Source organism: Leuresthes tenuis, unplaced genomic scaffold (assembly GCF_036924035.1).
Source record: "Leuresthes tenuis unplaced genomic scaffold, fLeuTen1.0.hap1 SCAF_7, whole genome shotgun sequence".
NCBI classification, from domain to species: domain Eukaryota; kingdom Metazoa; phylum Chordata; class Actinopteri; order Atheriniformes; family Atherinopsidae; genus Leuresthes; species Leuresthes tenuis.
Window position 1 is genome coordinate 2389603 of NW_027325361.1, and position 22873 is coordinate 2412475.

At 39.4% G+C, this 22873-nt stretch overlaps 1 protein-coding gene across 1 annotated transcript in view; it reads left to right on the forward strand.

Annotated features, from left to right (window-relative positions):
* The first annotated feature begins 21158 nt into the window (after window positions 1-21158).
* LOC140311505 (ephrin-A2) overlaps window positions 21159-22873 on the forward strand; it is a 120457-nt gene continuing 118742 nt past the window's right edge. The window contains exon 1 of the mRNA XM_072388892.1: window positions 21159-21969. Coding sequence (XP_072244993.1) covers window positions 21824-21969 — 146 coding nt within the window. The 5' untranslated portion in view covers window positions 21159-21823. The remainder of the gene's footprint in view (window positions 21970-22873) is intronic.

The window sequence follows — 22873 nt, forward strand, 5'->3', positions numbered from 1 at the left end:
TTAAATGCGTAGCTTCAATAGTCTGTGCTTCAGTAGATGGAGGAATAGCATAGCTAGTTTTTTTTTTTGCTAACATTATGCTACAGTATATTTTACCAACTATATTCAAACCTTCAATTTTGAAAATTTCCAGTTCATTCACATTAATTCACATAGAACTGAAAATTCCCAGAATTTTTAAATGTTATATTTGCCTTTAGTGGTTCTTCCTTTCACCTGCTGATCGTCTCATTACTTATCTTTTTAACCATCTTTCCTTAATCAACAAGGTCCAGTAAACATGCTCAGAAAAAGACTAAAGGAGGTAGGATCAAATATTTGGGTTTGATTTCCTTTTATATTTTTAATTTCTTCTCTCTAAATGTTTGATTTAGTAGTTTTCTGAGGTGATGTGTTTTCATTTAAATTAGATTATGGTTATTTTACAGTTTGTGTAAAGTCAGATCAACATAAGGTTAATGAAAGTAAGTAAATTAGTAAAATTTTGTTCATATAATACCTTTTTAAAACCTGAGCTTCTAAGTTCTTTACATACGAACACAGGAAAGACAGAAGTGAAAATATCCAAAGCAAGAAAAACAGAGAAACGTTATCAAACAACTTTTTATTGAGAGCAGAATGCTGCAGTTTGGAAAGAGATGACAGGCGTTCAGCAGGGATTTAAAACACTCGGGAGAGTTTTCCATCCCGACTCTCAGAGGAAAACTGTTCAACAGTTTCAAACGTTTTCTCTTGTTCTCAGTTGATAATGAGGAACAAATGAGCTTTCATCAGAGTGTCTGAGGGGTCCAGTGAGAAACTGATGCTCTCTGAGGCCAGATTTTTAAACACATTTATCAGACAAGGAGGAAGATTTTAAACTGAATCCTGAATTTGATGCCAGTGACATCAGAGCTGGAGAACGGCATCTTGTTGGTACCCAAAAGATGTCACACCTATATTTTCATTTAGTTAAAGAGATCTTTGGCAATTCATGGAGTCCGTGCACTCTCCAGACGTGCATGTGGCTGTAACGAGTGCACAGTAGGAGACTGGATTACACAGATTCTCCTTCTCCTCGTCCTCTACGTCTGACATGTTGTTTTCTAAATGAACACTGATCCCGGGACATGTGTAGTTGGTATGTTCACTTAGCGCGGTTACAAATATTTGTTCTGCACACGGGCGGCTTCAGAAGGACCCTCACAAACTGGTGAGGATGGAGAAATGTATGTCATGCAGGCCGAGCAGATGTGTAAACCACAAACTGGCTTCTTGGGTAAGTTTGGGGTAAATCTGTACTCGATTAGTCTGAAAAATGACTTGAAGGTGACATGTTATACCCGTTTGAACAATTTGACACACTTTTGTGAGGTCCTGTTGAGATTTATGAGACAGGCTTTGGTCAAAATACATTTTGGTTTAAGCACAGCGGCTCTCTGACTCAGCCCTGTTTTGACACCTCTTTGTTAACAGTTTGTTTTCAGGGTGGAGATTTAGAAAGTGCTCAAATGCATCCTTTTGATGAGGTCAGCAGCCACTAACTCACCCCAACATAATGAAGCTGATCCTCCAGTCATACCAACAACACTCCAGCTCCAAATATAGCTTCAGATGGTTACTCTGTTGATCCCAGAGGGAAACAGTTTAGCATGTAGCTGTAAGCTAGCAGCAGATGCTAGCAAACAATGCTTTCTCATCAACAGTAATGGATATTACCAAGTATTTGATGTCAAAAGCGACATCTTTACGCAGCTGAGTTTTCAGGCAGCACAATGAGTCAGAAATAGTGACAGAAAGTGGCCTGATGGGTCCAAATGTTGATCAGCAGCTAGAGAAAATCACCTTAGATTTCACCTGTGCTTTGGTTTTTGTTACATTAAACATTAGCTGCTTTTTTAAAGAGACGAAGGATTTGCCTGTAAACTATGTACAGACGCAGAATTTATTTCAGCAACACAAGACGTCACCCCATTCAAAGTGAAACATATACGAGACATATTCTGTCTTTTTTAACAATTTGACACAATTTTCTGAGGTCTGACTGACATGAAAGAGGCTTTGGTCAAGAAATCTGTTGATTTAAGCACATTGGCTCTTTTCTTTGCACTTCATTGATCCGAAATAGTTTAGCAGTGTAGCTATAAGCTAGCAGTTAGCTGTAAGTTAGCAGTTAGCTGTAAGTTAGCTGCAGATGCTAGCAAACGATGCTTTCTCATCAACAGTATTGGACCAAGCCGGAGATGTGCACAGCGTAACTCGTAGTAATGCATGTGAACCGTTAATTACTGCGTTTAAACATTTTGGATATATTAACCTCATTAAACAGTTGTACCTGGAGACCTCCATCTTTATCAGAAACATGCTGATAATGTAACGTTAGCACAGCGAGAGTGAGGAGAGGACCGGTGTTGGGTTGGAAACACACCTTAAACACAGCTGCAGGTTGTCTGAGTTACAGAACGGAACCGTTCAGCTAGAAAGCTTCAGCTAACAAAGTAATGTGGGAACAATAATGTTCATCTTTCAGAAAGGAGCAGCAGTAACTCCTTAGAAGTTGGTGTACGTCATCTTCATTAGCTAAGCTGTTAGCGTTAGCTTCAGTTAGCAAAGTAATGTGGGAACAATAATGTTCATCTTTCAGAAAGAAACAGCAATAACTCCTTTGAAGTTGGTGTACGTCATCTTCATTAGCTAAGCTGTTAGCGTTAGCTTCAGTTAGCAAAGTAATGTGGGAACAATAATGTTCATCTTTCAGAAAGAAACAGCAATAACTCCTTTGAAGTTGGTGTACGTCATCTTCATTAGCTAAGCTGTTAGCGTTAGCTGCTGCTAAACTGTGAGTCAGCTTCTGAAGTAGCTTTACTCTCTGTTGAGGATTTGTTCTGTTATAAAAATGGTACAAGGGGGGAGCTTTTATTTAACTCCATTTAAATCATATTAATACTTAAAGTCATGCATCATTATGGGCAAGACTACCTTTCGTGGCTAATTGTGACTCATTTATCTGCCTGAAAACAAACCAGATAGCAAGAATGTTTGGCCCAAACATGGCCCACATCTGCTGTTTTCTTTGGCCAACATTTGGCCTTGACTGATGAAGCTAACTCACCTCAAACATCCATCAGACATGGATCAAATAAATTTGCATTTCCTCAGGGCCTCTGGCCATTAGTGACAAAAGTAGCCCAGATTGGGCCCAAATGTCTCTGTGCTCTGCTTCAAAAAATTCCCGTGACCTCAGAGTTTAACTTGTTGCATCAGGATGAGTTTTATCTGAGAGGACGATCAAAGCTTTGATTCTCATTCTTCTGCTTGCAACGATTGCAAAGATGGTGGGAGACAATGAAACAGAAGAAGAAGAGGAGAGAAGGAGGGAGCGGTGGAGATAATAAAACAGAAGAAGAGAGGTGAAGCGTTCACTTTCACACTCAGTCCCGTGGAAACAACAACAGAAGATCTGAAGCTTTACAGACTGGAGGAAGTTCATATCCGTGTCTTCTTATACTCACCAGCGCCGCGGTGGACCAGCGACACACAGCCGAACAAAGAGGGATTGTGGGAAAAAAAAGGCACGCCAGCTTGCTCTCACACGGCTGTCAAACAGAAATCCTTCCAGTCCGAGCAGAGTTAGCATAATCCCCCCAAATTCCCCTCAACGCACACGTACGCACATACATTTATACATCCAGAGATGTGCCGCTGTGCTCAGAGAGTGGACGGAAAAACAGAAGCAGGAAACTGGGATAAGTTGGAGGGTTAAAACTGATGCTTTCTGGCTGCTTCTGCTGCTATCATGGAGGGATTAATGGGGTTTTATCATGGGGGGGTGGGGGGGTTGAGGTGCTCCTGAGCTGCTGAAATGTCGGCAAAGAAATTAACACAAAATCTACAAATGTTGCTTTTTTTTATCTCTTTAGTTTTAGGGGTTTTTGTTCTTCTGTTGGAGGATTGCGATGATGATTAGTTACGATGCGTAACCATGGCAACAGGAGAGTTGTTCATCTGCTAACTGAGCTTTCCAAAAAACCAACTAATAACTTGGAATAAGACACCAAATGGAGATAAAGGAGGAGGAAGTTTAAAACATTTCTTCCTTTAATCATCAGGGGAAATGTGAGATCTCTGGTGGATAAAATGGACGAGCTCGGAGCCCTGATGAGGACACAGCAGGAATATCAGGCAGAGGAACAACTCTAACAGCTCTCTGCTCAGCTTTAAGACTATCCGGGCAGACAGAGACTGCAGACAGAGCGCTAACAGTAAAGGAGGAGGATCACAGAGCTGGTTAACAACAGATGGTGGAATCCTGGACCTGGCTGCAGGAACAGCTCTAACAGCTCTCTGCTCAGCTTTAAGACTATCCGGGCAGACAGAGACTGCAGACAGAGCGCTAACAGTAAAGGAGGAGGATCACAGAGCTGGTTAACAACAGATGGTGGAATCCTGGACCTGGCTGCAGGAACAGCTCTAACAGCTCTCTGCTCAGCTTTAAGACTATCCGGGCAGACAGAGACTGCAGACAGAGCGCTAACAGTAAAGGAGGAGGATCACAGAGCTGGTTAACAACAGATGGTGGAATCCTGGAGCGTCTCTGCAGCCCAGATGTTGAGCTGCTGGCTGTGAGTTTCTGTCCATGTTGTCTGCTGAGAGTTCACCTGAGTTACCTGCTGACACTGTGTGTGACATCATCAGCTGAGTTGTTGCTAAGCTACAGAAACAGCAGCCCAACCCACTGATGGAGACCTCTGAAGGTTCCTACCTTCCTCTCTGCTACACTTCAGCTTTCTACATTTTTGTCACCTGATTTATGTTTTATTTTGTTTTCTGTTTATAACAACAGCTGATCTTTGATAATAATTAATACTGCAGGGATATAATTTACCTTCAGGGATTAACAAAGACACTAATGTAGATGGAAGTCAATCTGAGCTGCTGTTCGTTGTTAATTTCTGAGGAAACATTTTCATCAAACCTTCATGTCTTAAAGTTTTATTTGTCTTCGATGCTTCTTGTTGAATCTTGGATTTCTGTCGCAGTAGTTCACAACACGGCTGCTTATCAAGTCCACCAACTGAGTCCATTTCCATCTGAGCCTCTGGTAGCCATTCCTGTCCTTCCTCCTCCTCCTCCTCCTCCTCTAAGAATGATGGACAGTTCAGAGGACCCGGGGAGACGCCGTCTGACTCAATACTTCTTTTCAAGATGCTGATTAAAGATTTTCGGCTTTCAGTTGATCTTTGGTACTTTGTAAAATCCTCATTGTCACACAACAAGATTCTTCATTTCCCGCCATTTTCTTTCCTTTGTGCTCTTCCTTCCTTTCTGTCTCTCTGTCCTCCCTCCATCTTTTCCTACTCTTTTGTCCTCGTGACACCATCTTTGTCCAGACTGAACCAAAGCGCCGTCCTCCCTCCTTAAAGTGTTGGTCGTCATTCTGATCCCGAAGTTTTCTGTCAACATTACTACATTCTTGACTAATTAAAAAGAATTGAGAACAACCTTCTTGTTGGAGAGTTTTGGAGAATTTATCATGAAAACTGCAATATTTGGGCCTTCTGATTCCATCATTTAAAATCTAAAAGACAGAAACTGAATTACAAGACCTGGATTTACAAATACAAAACAAAAAATGTCTCCTCGCTGTCCACCTGGTTTGATCCTAGATTGAAATCCATAAAATTAGGACACAAATCAGCTAGTTTAATCCGTCCTTTACAGTGAAATGAAGGAGATAGAACGCCATATGTAGTGATAATGCACAAACAGCTATTATAGAGGGACAGAGCATTGAATTAATACCTAAAGAATCCAAATTCATAGACAGAAAAATTACTCAAAGCTGGTCCAAGGAACCCTAAAAGCTGATGGGATGGACAGAATAAGATGGAAGTCATCTTTAACTGACCCAGAAACAAACACATTAATGTTCCTGTTTTGCTGTTCTATTAGAATTAATGATTTTATCCTTTAAAATGAATTGTTTTTATTTGAAATCTTTAAATCTGTTTTTGTTGATCCAAATAGAGAAAATGTGGAAAATCGGAACGTTTTGCTGTTTGAGATCAGTAAAAAAAGCCTATTTTCTTTTCTTTTAAATTATTGTTTTATACCCTTTTAGTGTCTAAAAGCTGTAGAATTTGTCTTTTTTACATGACTGCACTCATATGATAGTTTTCTGTATATTTATTTGTGATTTCCTAAAATTTAGTTTCACAAATTGTGTGTTTTTGTCCTGTTTTTGTGTCATTTGAACAGCTAACACTGCGTTATCTGAGCGCCTGCAGAGAGGAGGACACTGTAAAGTTTGTCTCCTGTCGGATGTGAATCAACCTGCAGAGACTGTTTTTAATCACCTGAAGAAGAGGAGGAGGAGGAGGAAGAATTTATTGGGATGTTGCTGCAGGCTGAGATTAAAGTATCCGAGGAGGAGGAGGAAGGCGGTGGCGGCTCTTCCTCTTGACCCCGCCTGCAGCCATGATGCTGTCACTTCTTCTTCTCCAGCAGGGAAATGATTTGAACGCAGATTTAATTCTAAAAGTTTTAGATTAAAACTGGTCTGAACCAGTTCCTCCAACATATTCTGCTTAAGCTGTTTTCAGTTTATTCCATCTGAATGTTCAAGTTTGCTTTGACCCGAGTCTGAATGAATTCACGTCCAACGAAGCCAAAACTATCAGAGGGTTTGTTTTAAAGGACGTTTTTACACAAATGACACCAACCAAATCCAAAAAGAGTCAGACAACAAGTAAAAAAAGAGACACAAACCAACAAAAAACCTCAAAATGAACCACAGAGACAAAATTCATTAAAAAAAGACACAAAACAACTCCAAAAGAGTCTGTAAAATGATGCTAAACACAAAATAAAATGATTTTATAATAAAATATTAAATGTTGAAAGTGAGATATTTTTATTATTTAATGAAAAATATGAGTTTAAATCTGACGACAGCAACAAAAGGCTGAAAAAGTAAGTGATACTGAAGCGAAACAGCTGGAGGAACATGCAACTAATCAGGTTAATCATCAGCAGGTCAGTAATGTAATTGGGATATAAAGAGCACCTCAGAGCAGTGTTTCCCAATCCTGGTCCTCAAGGCCCTGCATGTTTTCCATGTTTCCCTGCTGCAGCACAGCTGATTCAAATGAACGGGTCGTCCTCAGCCTTCTGCACAGCTTAAAGACCTGATTCTCAGAAGCAAAGATGCTCAGAGGTTCAACAATCTGCTAAAACTGTGAAGACTTGAAGACTTTGAATCTTCCATCATCTACAAAACGTAAAATCATCGACAGATTCTGAGAATCTGGAGACATCTCTGAGTGAAATCATGCCCTCAGGCAGCTCAGCATTAAAAACAGACCTGATTCTGTCCTGGAAATCACTGCCTGGGCTCAGGATTGTCTGTGAACACATCTCAGTGTAACATCCACAGATGCAGGTTAAAGCTCCATCAGGGGCATAAGTGCCGCTGGAACTGGAAACCTGCACATCTGGAAAGGCTTAATCATTATCAACTCCTCAAAAGCACAAAAAATGAACGGACACAGATTAAACTGCCACAAAGAATAATAATAAAAAAAATCAACTGTTACAAAAAGACTAGAAATTAAACAAAATTCCAACAAAAACCTCGAAATTGACAAGAAACAACAACAAAAGAGCCACAAAGCAACACAAAATACAACAGAAACACTTAATGAACTCTAATAAAGACACAAAATATGAATAAAAATATGTTGAAAGATTATAGAAACACAAATGATTGTAAAGTCACAGAAAACTAGACACAAACAAAAAAGCAAGTATAAAAGAGATGAAAAAAATGATGAAAAAACCATAACAAAAAGAGAAAATGATCAAAAAGTAGCAGAAAATACAACAGAAACACTAATAAACTCTAAGAAAGACACAAAATACTAATAAAAAATGTGTTGAAAGATTATAGAAACACAAATGATTGTAAAGTCACACAAAACTAGTATAAAAGAGACACAAAAACCTTGAAAATGATGAAAAAACAACAACAAAAAGTTGCAGAAAATACAACAGAAACACTTAATAAACTCTAATAAACCAAAAATATTGAAAAACAAGCTAAAGAATGAACACAAACAACTACGAAGTCAAACAGAACGAAGAAATATTTTAAAAAATTAGAAAAAAACTAAGAAAATAAAACAAAACAACCAATAAAAAAGGCACAAAACAACTACAGATCCTTAAAAAGTAGATTCTGTGTGACGAGTGGAGGATGTTTGTAAATTAATTAGTTTTAATGCAGCAGGTGAATAAAATGATATGTTTTCATCAGCTTAATGAAGGAGGAAATGTATTATTATGTTGTTTTGTTGCTGCTTCTTCTTTCGAGAAGCTTTTGAATTCTTTTTTCTCCTCTCAGGTGAAATGATTTGAGCTTTTTTTCATAGTTGTGGAGTTTTCAGAGACACAAAATACTACTAAAAAATGTGTTGAAAGATTATAGAAACACAAACGATTGTAAAGTCACAGAAAACTAGACACAAACAAAAAAGCAAGTATAAAAGAGATGAAAAAAACCTTGAAAATGATGAAAAAACCATAACAAAAGAGAAAATGATAAAAAAATAGCAGAAAATAACACTAAATGAACTCTAAGAAAGACACAAAATACTAATAAAAAATGTGTTGAAAGATTATAGAAACACAAATGATTGTAAAGTCACACAAAACTAGTATAAAAGAGACACAAAAACCTTGAAAATGATGAAAAAACAACAACAAAAAGTAGCAGAAAATACAACAGAAACACTTAATGAACTCTAATAAACCAAAAATATTGAAAAACAAACTAAAGAATGAACTGAAAAATTACTGAAACACAAAGAAAAAAGAGACACAAACAACTACGAAGTCAAACAGAACGAAGAAATGTTTTAAAAAATTAGAAAAAAACTAAGAAAATAAAACAAAGCAACCAATAAAAAAGGCACAAAACAACTACAGATCCTTAAAAAGTAGATTCTGTGTGACGATGTTAGTAAATTAATTAGTTTTAATGCAGCAGGTGAATAAAATGATATGTTTTCATCAGCTTAATGAAGGAGGAAATGTATTATTATGTTGTTTTGTTGCTGCTTCTCCTTTTGTGAAGCTTTTGAATTCTTTTTTCTCCTCTCAGGTGAAATGATTTGAGCTTTTTTTCATAGTTGTGGAGTTTTCAGAGACACAAAATACTAATAAAAAATGTGTTGAAAGATTATAGAAACACAAATGATTGTAAAGTCACACAAAACTAGTATAAAAGAGACACAAAAACCTTGAAAATGATGAAAAAACAACAACAAAAAGTAGCAGAAAATACAACAGAAACACTTAATAAACTCTAATAAACCAAAAATATTGAAAAACAAGCTAAAGAATGAACTGAAAAAATACTGAAACACAAAGAACAAAGAGACACAAACAACAATGAAGTCAAACAGAACGAAGAAATGTTTCTAAAAATGAGAGAAAAACTAAGAAAACAAAACACATACAACCAATAAAAACCAATAAAAAAGTAGATTCTGTGTGACGTTAGTAAATTAATTAGTTTTAATGCAGCAGGTGAATAAAATTATATGTTTTCATCAGCTTAATGAAGGAGGAAAAGTATTATTATGTCGTTTTGTTGCTGCTTCTCCTTTCGTGAAGCTTTTGAATTCTTTTTTCTCCTCTCAGGTGAAATGATTTGAGCTTTTTTTCATAGTTGTGGAGTTTTCAGAGACACGAAATACTAATAAAAAATGTGTTGAAAGATTATAGAAACACAAACTATTGTAAAGTCACACAAAACTAGTATAAAAGAGACACAAAAACCTTGAAAATGATGAAAAAACAACAAAAAGTAGCAGAAAATACAACAGAAACACTTAATGAACTCTAATAAACCAAAAATATTGAAAAACAAGCTAAAGAATGAACTGAAAAATTACTGAAACACAAAGAAAAAAGAGACACAAACAACTTTGAAGTCAGAATTGAAGAAATGTTTCTAAAAATGAGAGAAAAACTAAGAAAACAAAACACATACAACCAATAAAAACCAATAAAAACCAATAAAAAAGTAGATCCTGTGTGACGTTTGTAAATTAATTAGTTTTAATGCAGCAGGTGAATAAAATGATATGTTTTCATCAGCTTAATGAAGGAGGAAATGTATTATGTTGTTTTGTTGCTGCTTCTCCTTTCGAGAAGCTTTTGAATTCTTTTTTCTCCTCTCAGGTGAAATGATTTGAGCTTTTTTTCCTAGTTGTGGAGTTTTCAGAGGCCAGCAGGGAACATATTGCCTGAGCTCACCAAGGTGTGCTAATGCCTAGTGGGCAAGTACTTTAAATGCTAATTCTCCCCGCCTTCCGCCATGCACTCAAAAATATAACTAACTACCTCGGAGCGCATCTTTTCCTCCTCCAGCCCTCCGCTCCCTGCCGAGTGACCGCCGCAAACAAACAGAACCGGGCTGTCAAACCGCTAATCCAGCCGCCGCCCGCCCAAACGCACAGTTTGTCCTGTGAGTGGGCGCCGCTCGATGAGCAGTCACGCGTGTTTTGACATGTTGGAGGGGGAGAAGAAGAGGAAAACAGTGTTTAGGCAGAAAGCAGAAAAAGAGCAGAGACTCAGCGTGCAGCTAATGGCCGTCCGGCTGACAGGTCCATCATGGATTTAAGAGGCCGCCGCGGCTGCTTTGCATCCATCTGACAGCTTCAGCGCCTCTGCCTAAAAGGAAGATTATGAAAACGTTCGGTTCACTGGCCGCCATCACCACCAGCAACACCAGCGACTCCCTTATGCTCCTCCATCAGTGACCCCCTCCCGGGGCCACGCCGTCCTGGCGTTTCAGTGATTGGAGGCCGTCCTGCAGGGAGCCGGCAGGTAATTCTGTTCACGTGTGATGAGACGTGAATAATCGGCCATTTTCAGCCGTCCAGCTCGTCCTCCGGGTGATAATTAACCCCTTAATTCTGATGGTTTGCTGCTGGAAACTTCTCCCAGTACAGCAGCTGAGTTGAACACACACCGACGCACAAATGCTGGTTTCTGGATGGCTGCGAGGACCCTCGGCGCGCTAAAAATGAACCCTGACCCGCGATCATAACCCTCAGAGAACCACAGAAAACCCAAATTTACCCCAAACCTTAGACCAAGTCTGCATGAAGTGGACTTTTTTCAGTTAAATCTTCATCATGTGACTTTATAAGCAGATTTATGTCCCCACAACATCAATGATACACTAACACAAGCACACTCACACACACATCGTACAGGTCAATTAAAGCCTGATGTGCGAATCAGCAGACAGTCCATTAAGTCGTCTTTCTGCCTGATTCGGAGGTCGCACCCCCGCAGAGATGCACCATCTCCTTCAGCAAGGACAAACGCACAAGTTTAGACTCACCAGGGTTCCTCCGGGCCCCGAGGTTCTGTTTGGACCCGGCATATCTGCAAGTCAATGTCGAGACAAGACAAGAAGGAAGTTTACCACAAAGAAAGAGAAAATAACTGCGGAAAAGACCAAAAACGAACCAAAATTAAGAAAATTGGATTAAAGAAACACACAATAACTTCACTGAGACACAAAACGACTCCAAATACACACAAAACAGTCTCAAAGTGTAAAAACAAACTCCAAAGAGACTGATAACTAAGACAAATGTATCACAAATACACACATAACAAGTAGAAACAGACTAAAAACAACAAAATAGAGACAAAATAACACACAAAACGACTCCAAATACACACAAAACAGTCTCAAAGAGTAAAAACAAACTCCAAAAAGACTAATAACTAAGACAAATGTATCACAAATACACACATAACAAGTAGAAATAGACGAAAAACAACAAAACGGAGACAAAATAACTTATCTGACACACAAAATGACTCCAAATGCACACAAAAAAGTCTCAAAGAGTAAAAACAAACTCCAAAGAGACTGATAACTAAGACAAATGTATCACAAATACACACATAACAAGTAGAAACAGACTAAAAACAACAAAACAGAGAAAAAATAACTTATCTGACACACAAAACGACTCCAAATACACACAAAACAGTCTCAAAGAGTAAAAACAAACTCTAAAGAGACTAATAACTAAGACAAATACACACATAACAAGTAGAAATAGACTAAAAATAACAAAACAGAGACAAAATAACTCATCTGACACACAAAATGACTCCAAATACACACAAAACAGTCTCAAGGAGTAAAAACAAACTCCAAAGAGACTAATAACTAAGACAAATACACACATAACAAGTAGAAACAGACTAAAAACAACAAAACAGAGACAAAATAACTTATCTGACACACAAAACGACTCCAAATACACACAAAACAGACTCAAAGTGTAAAAACAAACTCCAAAGAGACTAATAACTAAGACAAATGTATCACAAATACACACATAACAAGTAGAAACAGACTAAAAACAACAAAACAGAGAAAAAATAACTTATCTGACACAGAAAACGACTCCAAATACACACAAAACAGTCTCAAAGAGTAAAAACAAACTCCAAAGAGACTGATAACTAAGACAAATACACACATAACAAGTAGAAACAGACTAAAAACAACAAAACAGAGACAAAATAACTTATCTGACACACAAAATGACTCCAAATACACACAAAACAGTCTCAAAGAGTAAAAATAAACTCCAAAGAGACTGATAACTAAGACAAATATACACATAACAAGTAGAAACAGACTAAAAACAACAAAACAGAGACAAAATAACTCATCTGACACACAAAACGACTGCAAATACACACAAAACAGTCTCAAAGAGTAAAAACAAACTCCAAAGAGACTGATAACTAAGACAAATGTATCACAAATACACACATAACAAGTCGACACAGACTAAAAACAACAAAACAGAGACAAAATAACTAATCTGACACACAAAACGACTCCAAACACACACAAAACAGTCTCAAAGAGTAAAAATAAACTCCAAAGAGACTAATAACTAAGACAAATGTATCACAAATACACACATAACAAGTAGAAACAGACTAAAAACAACAAAACAGAGACAAAATAACTCATCTGACACACAAAATGACTCCAAATACACACAAAACAGTCTCAAAGAGTAAAAACAAACTCCAAAGAGACTAATAACTAAGACAAATACACACATAACAAGTAGAAACAGACTAAAAACAACAAAACAGAGACAAAATAACTCATCTGACACACAAAACGACTCGAAATACACACAAAACAGTCTCAAAGAGTAAAAACAAACTCCAAAGAGATTAATAACTAAGACAAATATACACATAACAAGTAGAAACAGACTAAAAACAACAAAACAGAGACAAAATAACTCATCTGACACACAAAATGACTCCAAATACACACAAAACAGTCTCAAAGAGTAAAAATAAACTCCAAAGAGACTGATAACTAAGACAAATACACACATAACAAGTAGAAACAGACTAAAAACAACAAAACAGAGACAAAATAACTTATCTGACACACAAAACAACTCCAAATACACACAAAACAGTCTCAAAGAGTAAAAATAAACTCCAAAGAGACTAATAACTAAGACAAATGTATCACAAATACACATATAACAAGTAGAAACAGACTAAAAACAACAAAACAGAGACAAAATAACTTATCTGACACACAAAATGACTCCAAATACACACAAAACAGTCTCAAAGAGTAAAAATAAACTCCAAAGAGACTGATAACTAAGACAAATACACACATAACAAGTAGAAACAGACTAAAAACAACAAAACAGAGACAAAATAACTCATCTGACACACAAAACGACTCCAAATACACACAAAACAGTCTCAAAGAGTAAAAACAAACTCCAAAGAGACTGATAACTAAGACAAATACACACATAACAAGTAGAAACAGACTAAAAACAACAAAACAGAGACAAAATAACTTATCTGACACACAAAACAACTCCAAATACACACAAAACAGTCTCAAAGAGTAAAAATAAACTCCAAAGAGACTAATAACTAAGACAAATGTATCACAAATACACACATAACAAGTAGAAACAGACTAAAAACAACAAAACAGAGAAAAAATAACTTATCTGACACACAAAACGACTCCAAATACACACAAAACAGTCTCAAAGAGTAAAAATAAACTCTAAAGAGACTAATAACTAAGACAAATACACACATAACAAGTAGAAATAGACTAAAAATAACAAAACAGAGACAAAATAACTAATCTGACACACAAAATGACTCCAAATACACACAAAACAGTCTGAAAGAGTAAAAACAAACTCCAAAGAAAGTAATAACTAAGACAAATACACACATAACAAGTAGAAACAGACTAAAAACAACAAAACAGAGACAAAATAACTAATCTGACACACAAAATGACTCCAAATACACACAAAACAGTCTCAAAGAGTAAAAACAAACTCTAAAGAGACTAATAACTAAGACAAATACACACATAACAAGTAGAAACAGACTAAAAATAACAAAACAGAGACAAAATAACTAATCTGACACACAAAATGACTCCAAATACACACAAAACAGTCTCAAAGAGTAAAAACAAACTCCAAAGAGACTAATAACTAAGACAAATGTATCACAAATACACACATAACAAGTAGAAACAGACTAAAAATAACAAAACAGAGACAAAATAACTAATCTGACACACAAAATGACTCCAAATGCACACAAAACAGTCTCAAAGAGTAAAAACAAACTCTAAAGAGACTAATAACTAAGACAAATACACACATAACAAGTAGCAATAGACTAAAAATAACAAAACAGAGACAAAATAACTCATCTGACACACAAAATGACTCCAAATACACACAAAACAGTCTCAAAGAGTAAAAACAAACTCCAAAGAGACTGATAACTAAGACAAATGTATCACAAATGCACACATAACAAGTAGAAATAGACTAAAAATAACAAAACAGAGACAAAATAACTTATCTGACACACAAAATGACTCCAAATACACACAAAACTGTCTCAAAGAGTAAAAACAAACTCCAAAGAGACTGATAACTAAGACAAATATACACATAACAAGTAGAAATAGACTAAAAATAACGTTATGGAGGAATATAAACTAGGGTTAACTGGTGATTTCTGGACTCTAAGAACAGATGAAACTAACAGATATGAACACCAGTTCTTGGCCACTCAAACACTGAAGAATCAGGATCCGATTAAAGACATTTTACTGATTCTTACTGACATTCATTTCACTGATTTTCTCTTGTTTTAATTGGATAAAATGACAGAAAAACATGAAAAGATCAGAAGTTGAAACAGCTTTGTTCATAGCTGTGTTCATGAATTCAAAAAAGGATCAAAAAGGAAAAGATTTTCAGAAAAAACAAACAAAAAACTTGGCTTTTAAGGGGTTAAACTCAAAGGTTCTTGCATCTTTGACCTCACATTGCTTTCTGACCCCTGAGGCACGGTCGGCTCCTAATGTGTGGCCCCCACGATGTTGTTAAACAAGTACAAACACACACACACACACACACACACACACACACCTGTGCAGCCATTATGTCTTAATGACTTCCTGCCTAAACTCTAATTAGCCTCATTAAAACAGGCACTAATAGAATGATGTCTCTGAAGCTCGTTCAGTCTGATTGGTCTCAGTGGAACTGCTTCACGGATAAAGACGTTTACCTTTTCTTTAAACACTAGGGGGCGCTGTTAGCACTGCCTGTGCTGCTGTCATTAGCAGCACAGGAGTTGTGCTCGAGGAGGAAGTTTCTGTAGTATTCTGTAGCAGACTGGGGACAAATTAAAATGAAAACCTGAACCTTTGACCCCCAGAGAGGGGATCAGGTGGCTCTGTTGGGTGGATTTCGCCGCATGAGTGTGAAAATGATGGTTACCAGATCTTAGCCCCGTTAAACACCTATAGAAGGCTTTTCATCAATTACAACCAAACATATCGTCCCTCTGCTTCCTTCAGCAGATATAATCTACTGTAGCAGCAGCACTCTTGTGTTTACTGTTGCAGATTTCTGTGGTGGAGGGGATTTGATTTTCCTGAACAAATCACAAGAGACCAGCATGTAGCTTGACAACAACGTTAGTCCCACCCACGGCGCTGATTAGATAATCCTCCCATGGTGCTCGTAGAGTGGGTGGATTCAAACATAGCAGTGTAATTACCAACCTGTTTTCATTCTAAGGGTGTCAAATACTGACATTTTGTTAAACCTGTCCTTTTGACATATTGTGTAAAAATCCCTTCTTCCTGTTCCTGGGAGCATATTTCAGGGCGTCTGAAACTCCCCAGAAACACCACCCTGGTATTTATTTAGTTCCCATTTCCTCATTTAACGAGCCGTACTGATTTTTATATAAGAAGTATGTAACGCCTTAAGTTGGCTCCGCCCCCTCTGCTAAGCCCCGCCCCCTCACATCCACCCTGCTGGACGGATGAAGCCAGCTTCTGGTGGAAATGTTCTGCTGTCAGCTGCACTGAGGAGCATGCATCTTCCATCCAGCAGCAGCCTCAGAGGATATAAGAGCCCAGTGGATAAACTATATCTGAGGCTAATGTTCCAGCAGAGTTAGCTAAAGACTGTGAATGTGCAGCAAACACTTTTCATCCCACTGTTTTAACAACTTGGTCCAGTTCAACGCTGGACTGAAGGAACTGAGCCACAAAGAGGATCAGTTCCAACTCTCAGAGCCTGAACTTCAGAGCAGGGAAATGGAAGCATCTGAGAAATAACTCCTCATGCTTTATTTACTGATTTATTTCTTCCTTTAGCGGCAGCTAACGCTAACAGCTAACGCTAATAGCTTAGCTAATGAAGATGACGTACACCAACTTCTAAGGAGTTACTGCTGTTCCTTTCTGAAAGATGAACATTATTGTTCCCACATTACTTTGTGAACTGAAGCTAAATTTTAAAAAAATCTGTTTTATCTATTCATTTAGTACCAAATCACAAAACAATACATACATTTTTTAGATATATATTCATTATTTTCCACATATTCTCAAATAGAGCTGTACGTTCTTTATTTGGTGGTATTTTATGTCACTTCATTTTTCATTTTATTCTTTTGAAAATTGTTATTTTGTTTTTTGTACATTTGCCTTCAAGTGTTTGTCTTGTTGTGCAGTTGAGCAAACCCTCTGATCTCAAAGCACTTCAATTATACAGTCCAATTCATTGTAATCAATCATAATCCAATCAGATTCCCATTTGAACCTATTATTTTAAAATAAGTTGCATATCTGAGGAAACCAACAGACTGCATTTAAACTTCTCTCTGATCCAATCCCCGTCCTGAGCTGCACGAGGCGACTGTGGAGAGAAAAAACTCCCTTTTAACAGGAAGAAACCTCCATCAGAACCAGAACCAGGAAGGGTCCATCTGCCTGGACCAGCTGGGGCTGAGAGGACAGGAAAGAGGGGACAACAAGCAGCGTAACACCAGGCCAGAGATACCTGCTGAGAGAGAGAAACACAAGTTAATGACAACAATGATGTCATCTGTACATGGAGGGAGGAGAGGTGCATCATGGGAGCTCCCCCAGCAGGCTGGGCCTATAGCAGCAGAACTATGGGATGTTTCAGGCTCACCTGAGCCATCCCTAACTATAAGCTTTATCAGAAAGGAAAGTTTCAGCCTGATCTTAAAGGTAGAGAGAGTGTCTGCTTCCTGAAGCCAAACTGGCAGCTGGCTCCACAGAGAGGGGCCTGATAACTGAAGGCTCTGCCTCCTATTCTGCTTTTAGGGGCCTGATAACTGAGGGCTCTGCCTCCCATTCTGCTTTTAGGGGCCTGATAACTGAAGGCTCTGCCTCCCATTCTGCTTTTAGGGGCCTGATAACTGAAGGCTCTGCCTCCCATTCTGCTTTTAGGGGCCTGATAACTGAAGGCTCTGCCTCCCATTCTGCTTTTAGGGGCCTGATAACTGAAGGCTCTGCCTCCCATTCTGCTTTTAGGGGCCTGATAACTGAAGGCTCTGCCTCCCATTCTGCTTTTAGGGGCCTGATAACTGAAGGCTCTGCCTCCCATTCTGCTTTTAGGGGCCTGATAACTGAAGGCTCTGCCTCCCATTCTGCTTTTAGGGTCCTGATAACTGAAGGCTCTGCCTCCCATTCTGCTTTTAGGGGCCTGATAACTGAAGGCTCTGCCTCCCATTCTGCTTTTAGAAACTCTGGGAACCACAAGGAAACCTGCAGCCTGAGAGCAAAGTGCTCTGTTGGGGAAATATCCAACTGTGAGATCTTTAAGATGTGATGGAGCTCGCTTATTAAGAGCTTTATATGTGAGGTGCATCATGGGAAGTTAGTGATTAGTGATTGTTTATTAAGTGGCTGACCAAAACAAACACATTCCTCTGAAAATGCTCAGGTACGAGGACTGAAAATGAGTGAAAAAGCAGAAAATGTCCAAAGAAAAAACCTGAAAGAACCGTTTTTATTTATTCATTAACCTTTATCAAACCAGGGAAATAAAACTCCAGAGGTTCTCTTTTCCAAGGGTGTCCTGGTCAAGTTAGGCAGCAACTCAGTTCAGCAGTAATACACAAAAACAAAATAAATTACACACATAGATCTAAAAATGTAATTAACATGTAAAATAACATGTGTCGACACCAAAATCTCTTAAAATTCAACAGTCATAAAAGGCTGAATTGTGATAGAATTTCAACCCAATGTATCTGCTTCTAATATATTTAAAACTTGTTTAAATTAATTTAATTCCTTAAGATTCTGGTGACTTTAAAATTTTACAAAGAACCTCTGGCTGCTTGGAAGGAAAAAATAATGAAATAAATTTCTATCCTTTCTTCTTTTAACATTGATGTCCTCAGTTTTTATCACACAAAGCTGCTCAAAACATTTAAAGGCTCCAGAAATGTGACATTTCAAGGTGTTTTACTACCAACAACAGCACCAACTAAACCAAGAGCAGCCTGCAGTCCAGACTGTTCCACATTATCTCTTTAGACTGCCCCCCAGTGGCAGCAAAACGCTACAACATGCAAACGTAAAAGTGCATTTGGTGGCAGATGATTTCTCTTTCAAAGGGAAAAATAAGATTTAAACGTCCTGATATAATGAACCAAACTGTGACGCCTGGGGTGCTTCTTTATTTTTGAAGTTGACACTCAGATGTTACGTGGAGAGAGGTCGTATTTTAGCTGGTGAAGCTGTTACTCTGCCCTCTGATGCAGTGAGGAGTTTCCTCCTCTCATCCAGTGATTCAGCACTCATAAATATTTCAGAGTGTCAGCTTTGGAGGGAAAGCAAAGGGAGAAGGGAGCCAGGGGCGGGGGGCAGAGAAAGAGGAATACAGATGAATCTTTAATTCTTGCTTTTAAAATAGACCCACAGATTAATGGAGCTGCACTATTAAACTTTCAGAAGGCGCCATGAATAAATGCGGAGGCCGCCGAGCCTTTGACAATCACAGAAAACGGGGGGGTTGCAAAGCAGGAGGACGCCATTACGTCACACATCTGTTCCAGGTAACATCGACCTGAAGGAAAGAAGCTCTTCCATTGGCTCAGGAGTTCCACGTCAGGCTGTAAGGAGGCTTCTGATTGGTTTCTGAGAAGCTGAGTGAAGATTCCTTAAAATGGGGATTTTATAACAAAGATGACTGAACCCGTTTCAGGGCTCAGCTCAGAAAGTTGCCCCAATGCTCCTCCTTCAAGAATGGTGCAAACAGCACCACCCAGTCCTGATTTTCTTACAAAGAGCCAGACTTTGTTGTTCCAATTGAACCCATTTTAATTTGGATCTTTAGGCACTTTGTCACAAAGACACATCATTTGTTCCCATTTCTTTAGCTGCATCTATGAAAAACAGCAAAGAAAACACAGTTTGACAGACAGAAAATAGGATTTCTGCAGCAACAAGGTGATTCCCAAAGAGCTATTAGCTGAAAACTTGGCATATCTCAGCATGGTGTGCAGTGTGTCCTTAAAACATTTGAGGAAACTGGACAAGTGGAGGACAAAAGAAGAAGTGTCAGGCCTAAAAAACTATCTCCAGCAGATGAACAGGATCTGAAAGTGATGTCCTTAAGAAAGAGGAAAAAATCCAGCTGTGACCTGACAGGACCTGAGAGATGCATCTGGACCTTCAGCTGATCCATCTACTGTTGGCCCAAGCCTCATCAGAAATGGTCTCCATGGAAGGGTGGCTGTCAAGAAGCCGTTCTTAAGGAAGGGAAACAGGGAGAAAAGGCTGAGCTGTGCCAAATGACACAAGAAGTGGACTGAAAATCAGTGGCAACAGGTCTTATGGAGGGATGAATCCTCCCCAGAGCCCGGACCTCAACATTATTGAAGCAGTGTGGGATCATCTGACAGAGAACGGAACAAAAGGCAGCCCACATCCAAAGAAGAGCTTTGGGATGTCCTTCAAGAAGCCTGGAGAACTATTCCTGAAGACTCCTTAAAGAAATGACAGAAAGCTTGTCTCAGAGGGTTCAGGCTGAGTTGGAGAATAAAGGAGCTCAGACCAGAGATTCACCTTAAAGCTGCTGAGAACCGAACAAACATTTATTTACTTCCATGTCTGCAGCTTTCTCAGCAGCGTTTTCAAAGCCTGAACAGACTCAGATCATTTATTAGTCTGACCCAGACGTCCAAGTGTTTAAAAGTTTATTAGACACTGAAACATAATGCAGAGGCTCATAAAACTCAAACTCTGGGAACTGAGAGATTTATGAGCAGATTATCCCACCGTCTCTCCCTGTTATTTACATCTCTAAACTGACTCCAACATGTGCACAATAACACACTTCTATTGTAAATTTTAGCTTTTTTTTTGGGCCCATTTGGTGTTTTATGAGGAAAACAGTAAAAATCCGTCTCTGATCAGCTCAGATGAACAAACCAAACTGCAGAGACACCGAATCCGGAGATGGGGCCCTGGACTGTGGGTAATGTGGAGTTTTTGGGGCCATCAGGGGCCCCTCGAGAGCTTCTGGAGGACATCAGTGATTGTGTTGTCATGAGGAGGGAACATCAAGCTGTCCACAGACTTTTGGACATGTTGGGTTCTCCTGAAAGAGAGGGAGGGAGAGCACCGTGAACCAGAGGCTCCGCCCACCGGGACGCACCGGGAGCAGCAGTTTGGAGCTGAGCCGGTAACAAGACCAAACGCTCCTCCGCCGGCTGCAACTCAACTTTCCTCTTTGTTCCCGTCTTTCCTGGTCCGACCCGGTCCCGGAAAGTTTGAGCGCCGGAGGCTCGGTCCAGCGGCGGCGTCCCGAACTTACAGAAGCGGGGAAAGGTCGCAAAGGAGCTCCGGTGAGACTTCTTTAAAGTGTGGAGCAGTTACGTAAGAGACGAGAAGAAGACATAAATCCTGAATGAGAGCCGATCTGGACTGCGCGTAAATGTGGGACAGAGTTTAGTCCCCAGCAGGACGCACATGGACGGACTGGCTGAGTGTGAGCACGCGGTCCTGTTCTGGTTCTGACTGGGTAAAAATGCAACTTTGGGACAAACTGTCTTCTTGGACGCGGATTTGGGAGAATTGTGCGCTCGCTGAGAACGAACCGTCGCCGTGAAGCCTCATGAAGAAGCGCAGCCTGAGTCAGATGGATTATTATCTCTGCGCCGGGAAATAATCAAATAAACGCGCGAGAGCGCGAGCATGAAGCCAACCAGCACCAAGTACTGAATGCTGTGGATCTAAAGTGATTAAAAATCTCTTTTCTGCGCCCTGAGCACCGGACCCGGACAGTTTTTGATGTGCTTCGGTTCTGGTTCCCCCTGCGGGTCACAAGGCGCTCACAGCTGAACAGAAGAGACGCGGATGTTCGCCGCGCCGCCGCACATGGAGCGCAACGGGCGGCCGCCGCTGCTGCTGCTCGGCCTGCTGCTGCGACTCTGCGCCGCCGTGACCGACGACCGCCTCATCTCGGACCGGTACGCGGTCTACTGGAACAGCTCCAACCCCAGGTAAGACCCGGAGCGGCGCGGCGGCGGGTCGGGCGCAGAAAAGCGCGTCAGAATGACCCTTTAGCGGAAACTTTCTCTGCGCGCTCGGGAGAAAACGACCTGAGCAGATAAAGCTTTTAATTATGAATGTGAGCAGGAACCCGCAGAGCTGCTGGAGGTCACATCCAGCCGGTGAGATTTTAAACTAAAGTGACCCAGAAAAGTCTGAAATAACCGGACTGATGTTTTCAGCTGGAGCTGCGGTAAAAACTCGGAGTTTACAGCAGCTGCAACTCCTGAAGCCTGAAAAAGTGTCAGAAATGGCTCAGAAATACCAGATCTCAACGAAGGTCTGTTTTACCTCGGTGTGCGTGTGTGGGCGCGTGTGCGCGCGCGCTGTACAGTGTGTAAAATGAGTTGGTGGCCTCCAAATAGACGTATCTGCAGAGGAAAATGTGAATTATATGTAGAATATGACAGAGAATCAGCACATGTTAGAGGTTTTTCATGTAGTTTTTCTTCCATAAACCTCATAAAGCTCCGTGTTGTGTTGGTTCCATCAATCTGGGCAGCTTCGTGCTTTCAGCTCACACCTTTTTTCAGAATTTTTTGCGTAATTTACTGAGATTTTATCGTCAAAATTGATCAATTTAATTGGTGACATGACAAAGAAAGAGGTCAGATCATGAGAGACTTTCCGTTAATGGTTATTTTAATTGGTCATTAACCTTCCAGCTCCCTTTCAAAAAGAGGTTATTAATGATTAAGTTTGTGTAACATCATGAAAAGTGAATAAATGTAACTGAAGATGATCCAAAAATATTCGGTTTGCAGCACAGTGAGACAGTTTCAGGCCAAAAATGTCATGTTTTTTTGCTTAAAAAAGAATAAAACATTAAAATTAGGGTCAACATATGTTTCTGTT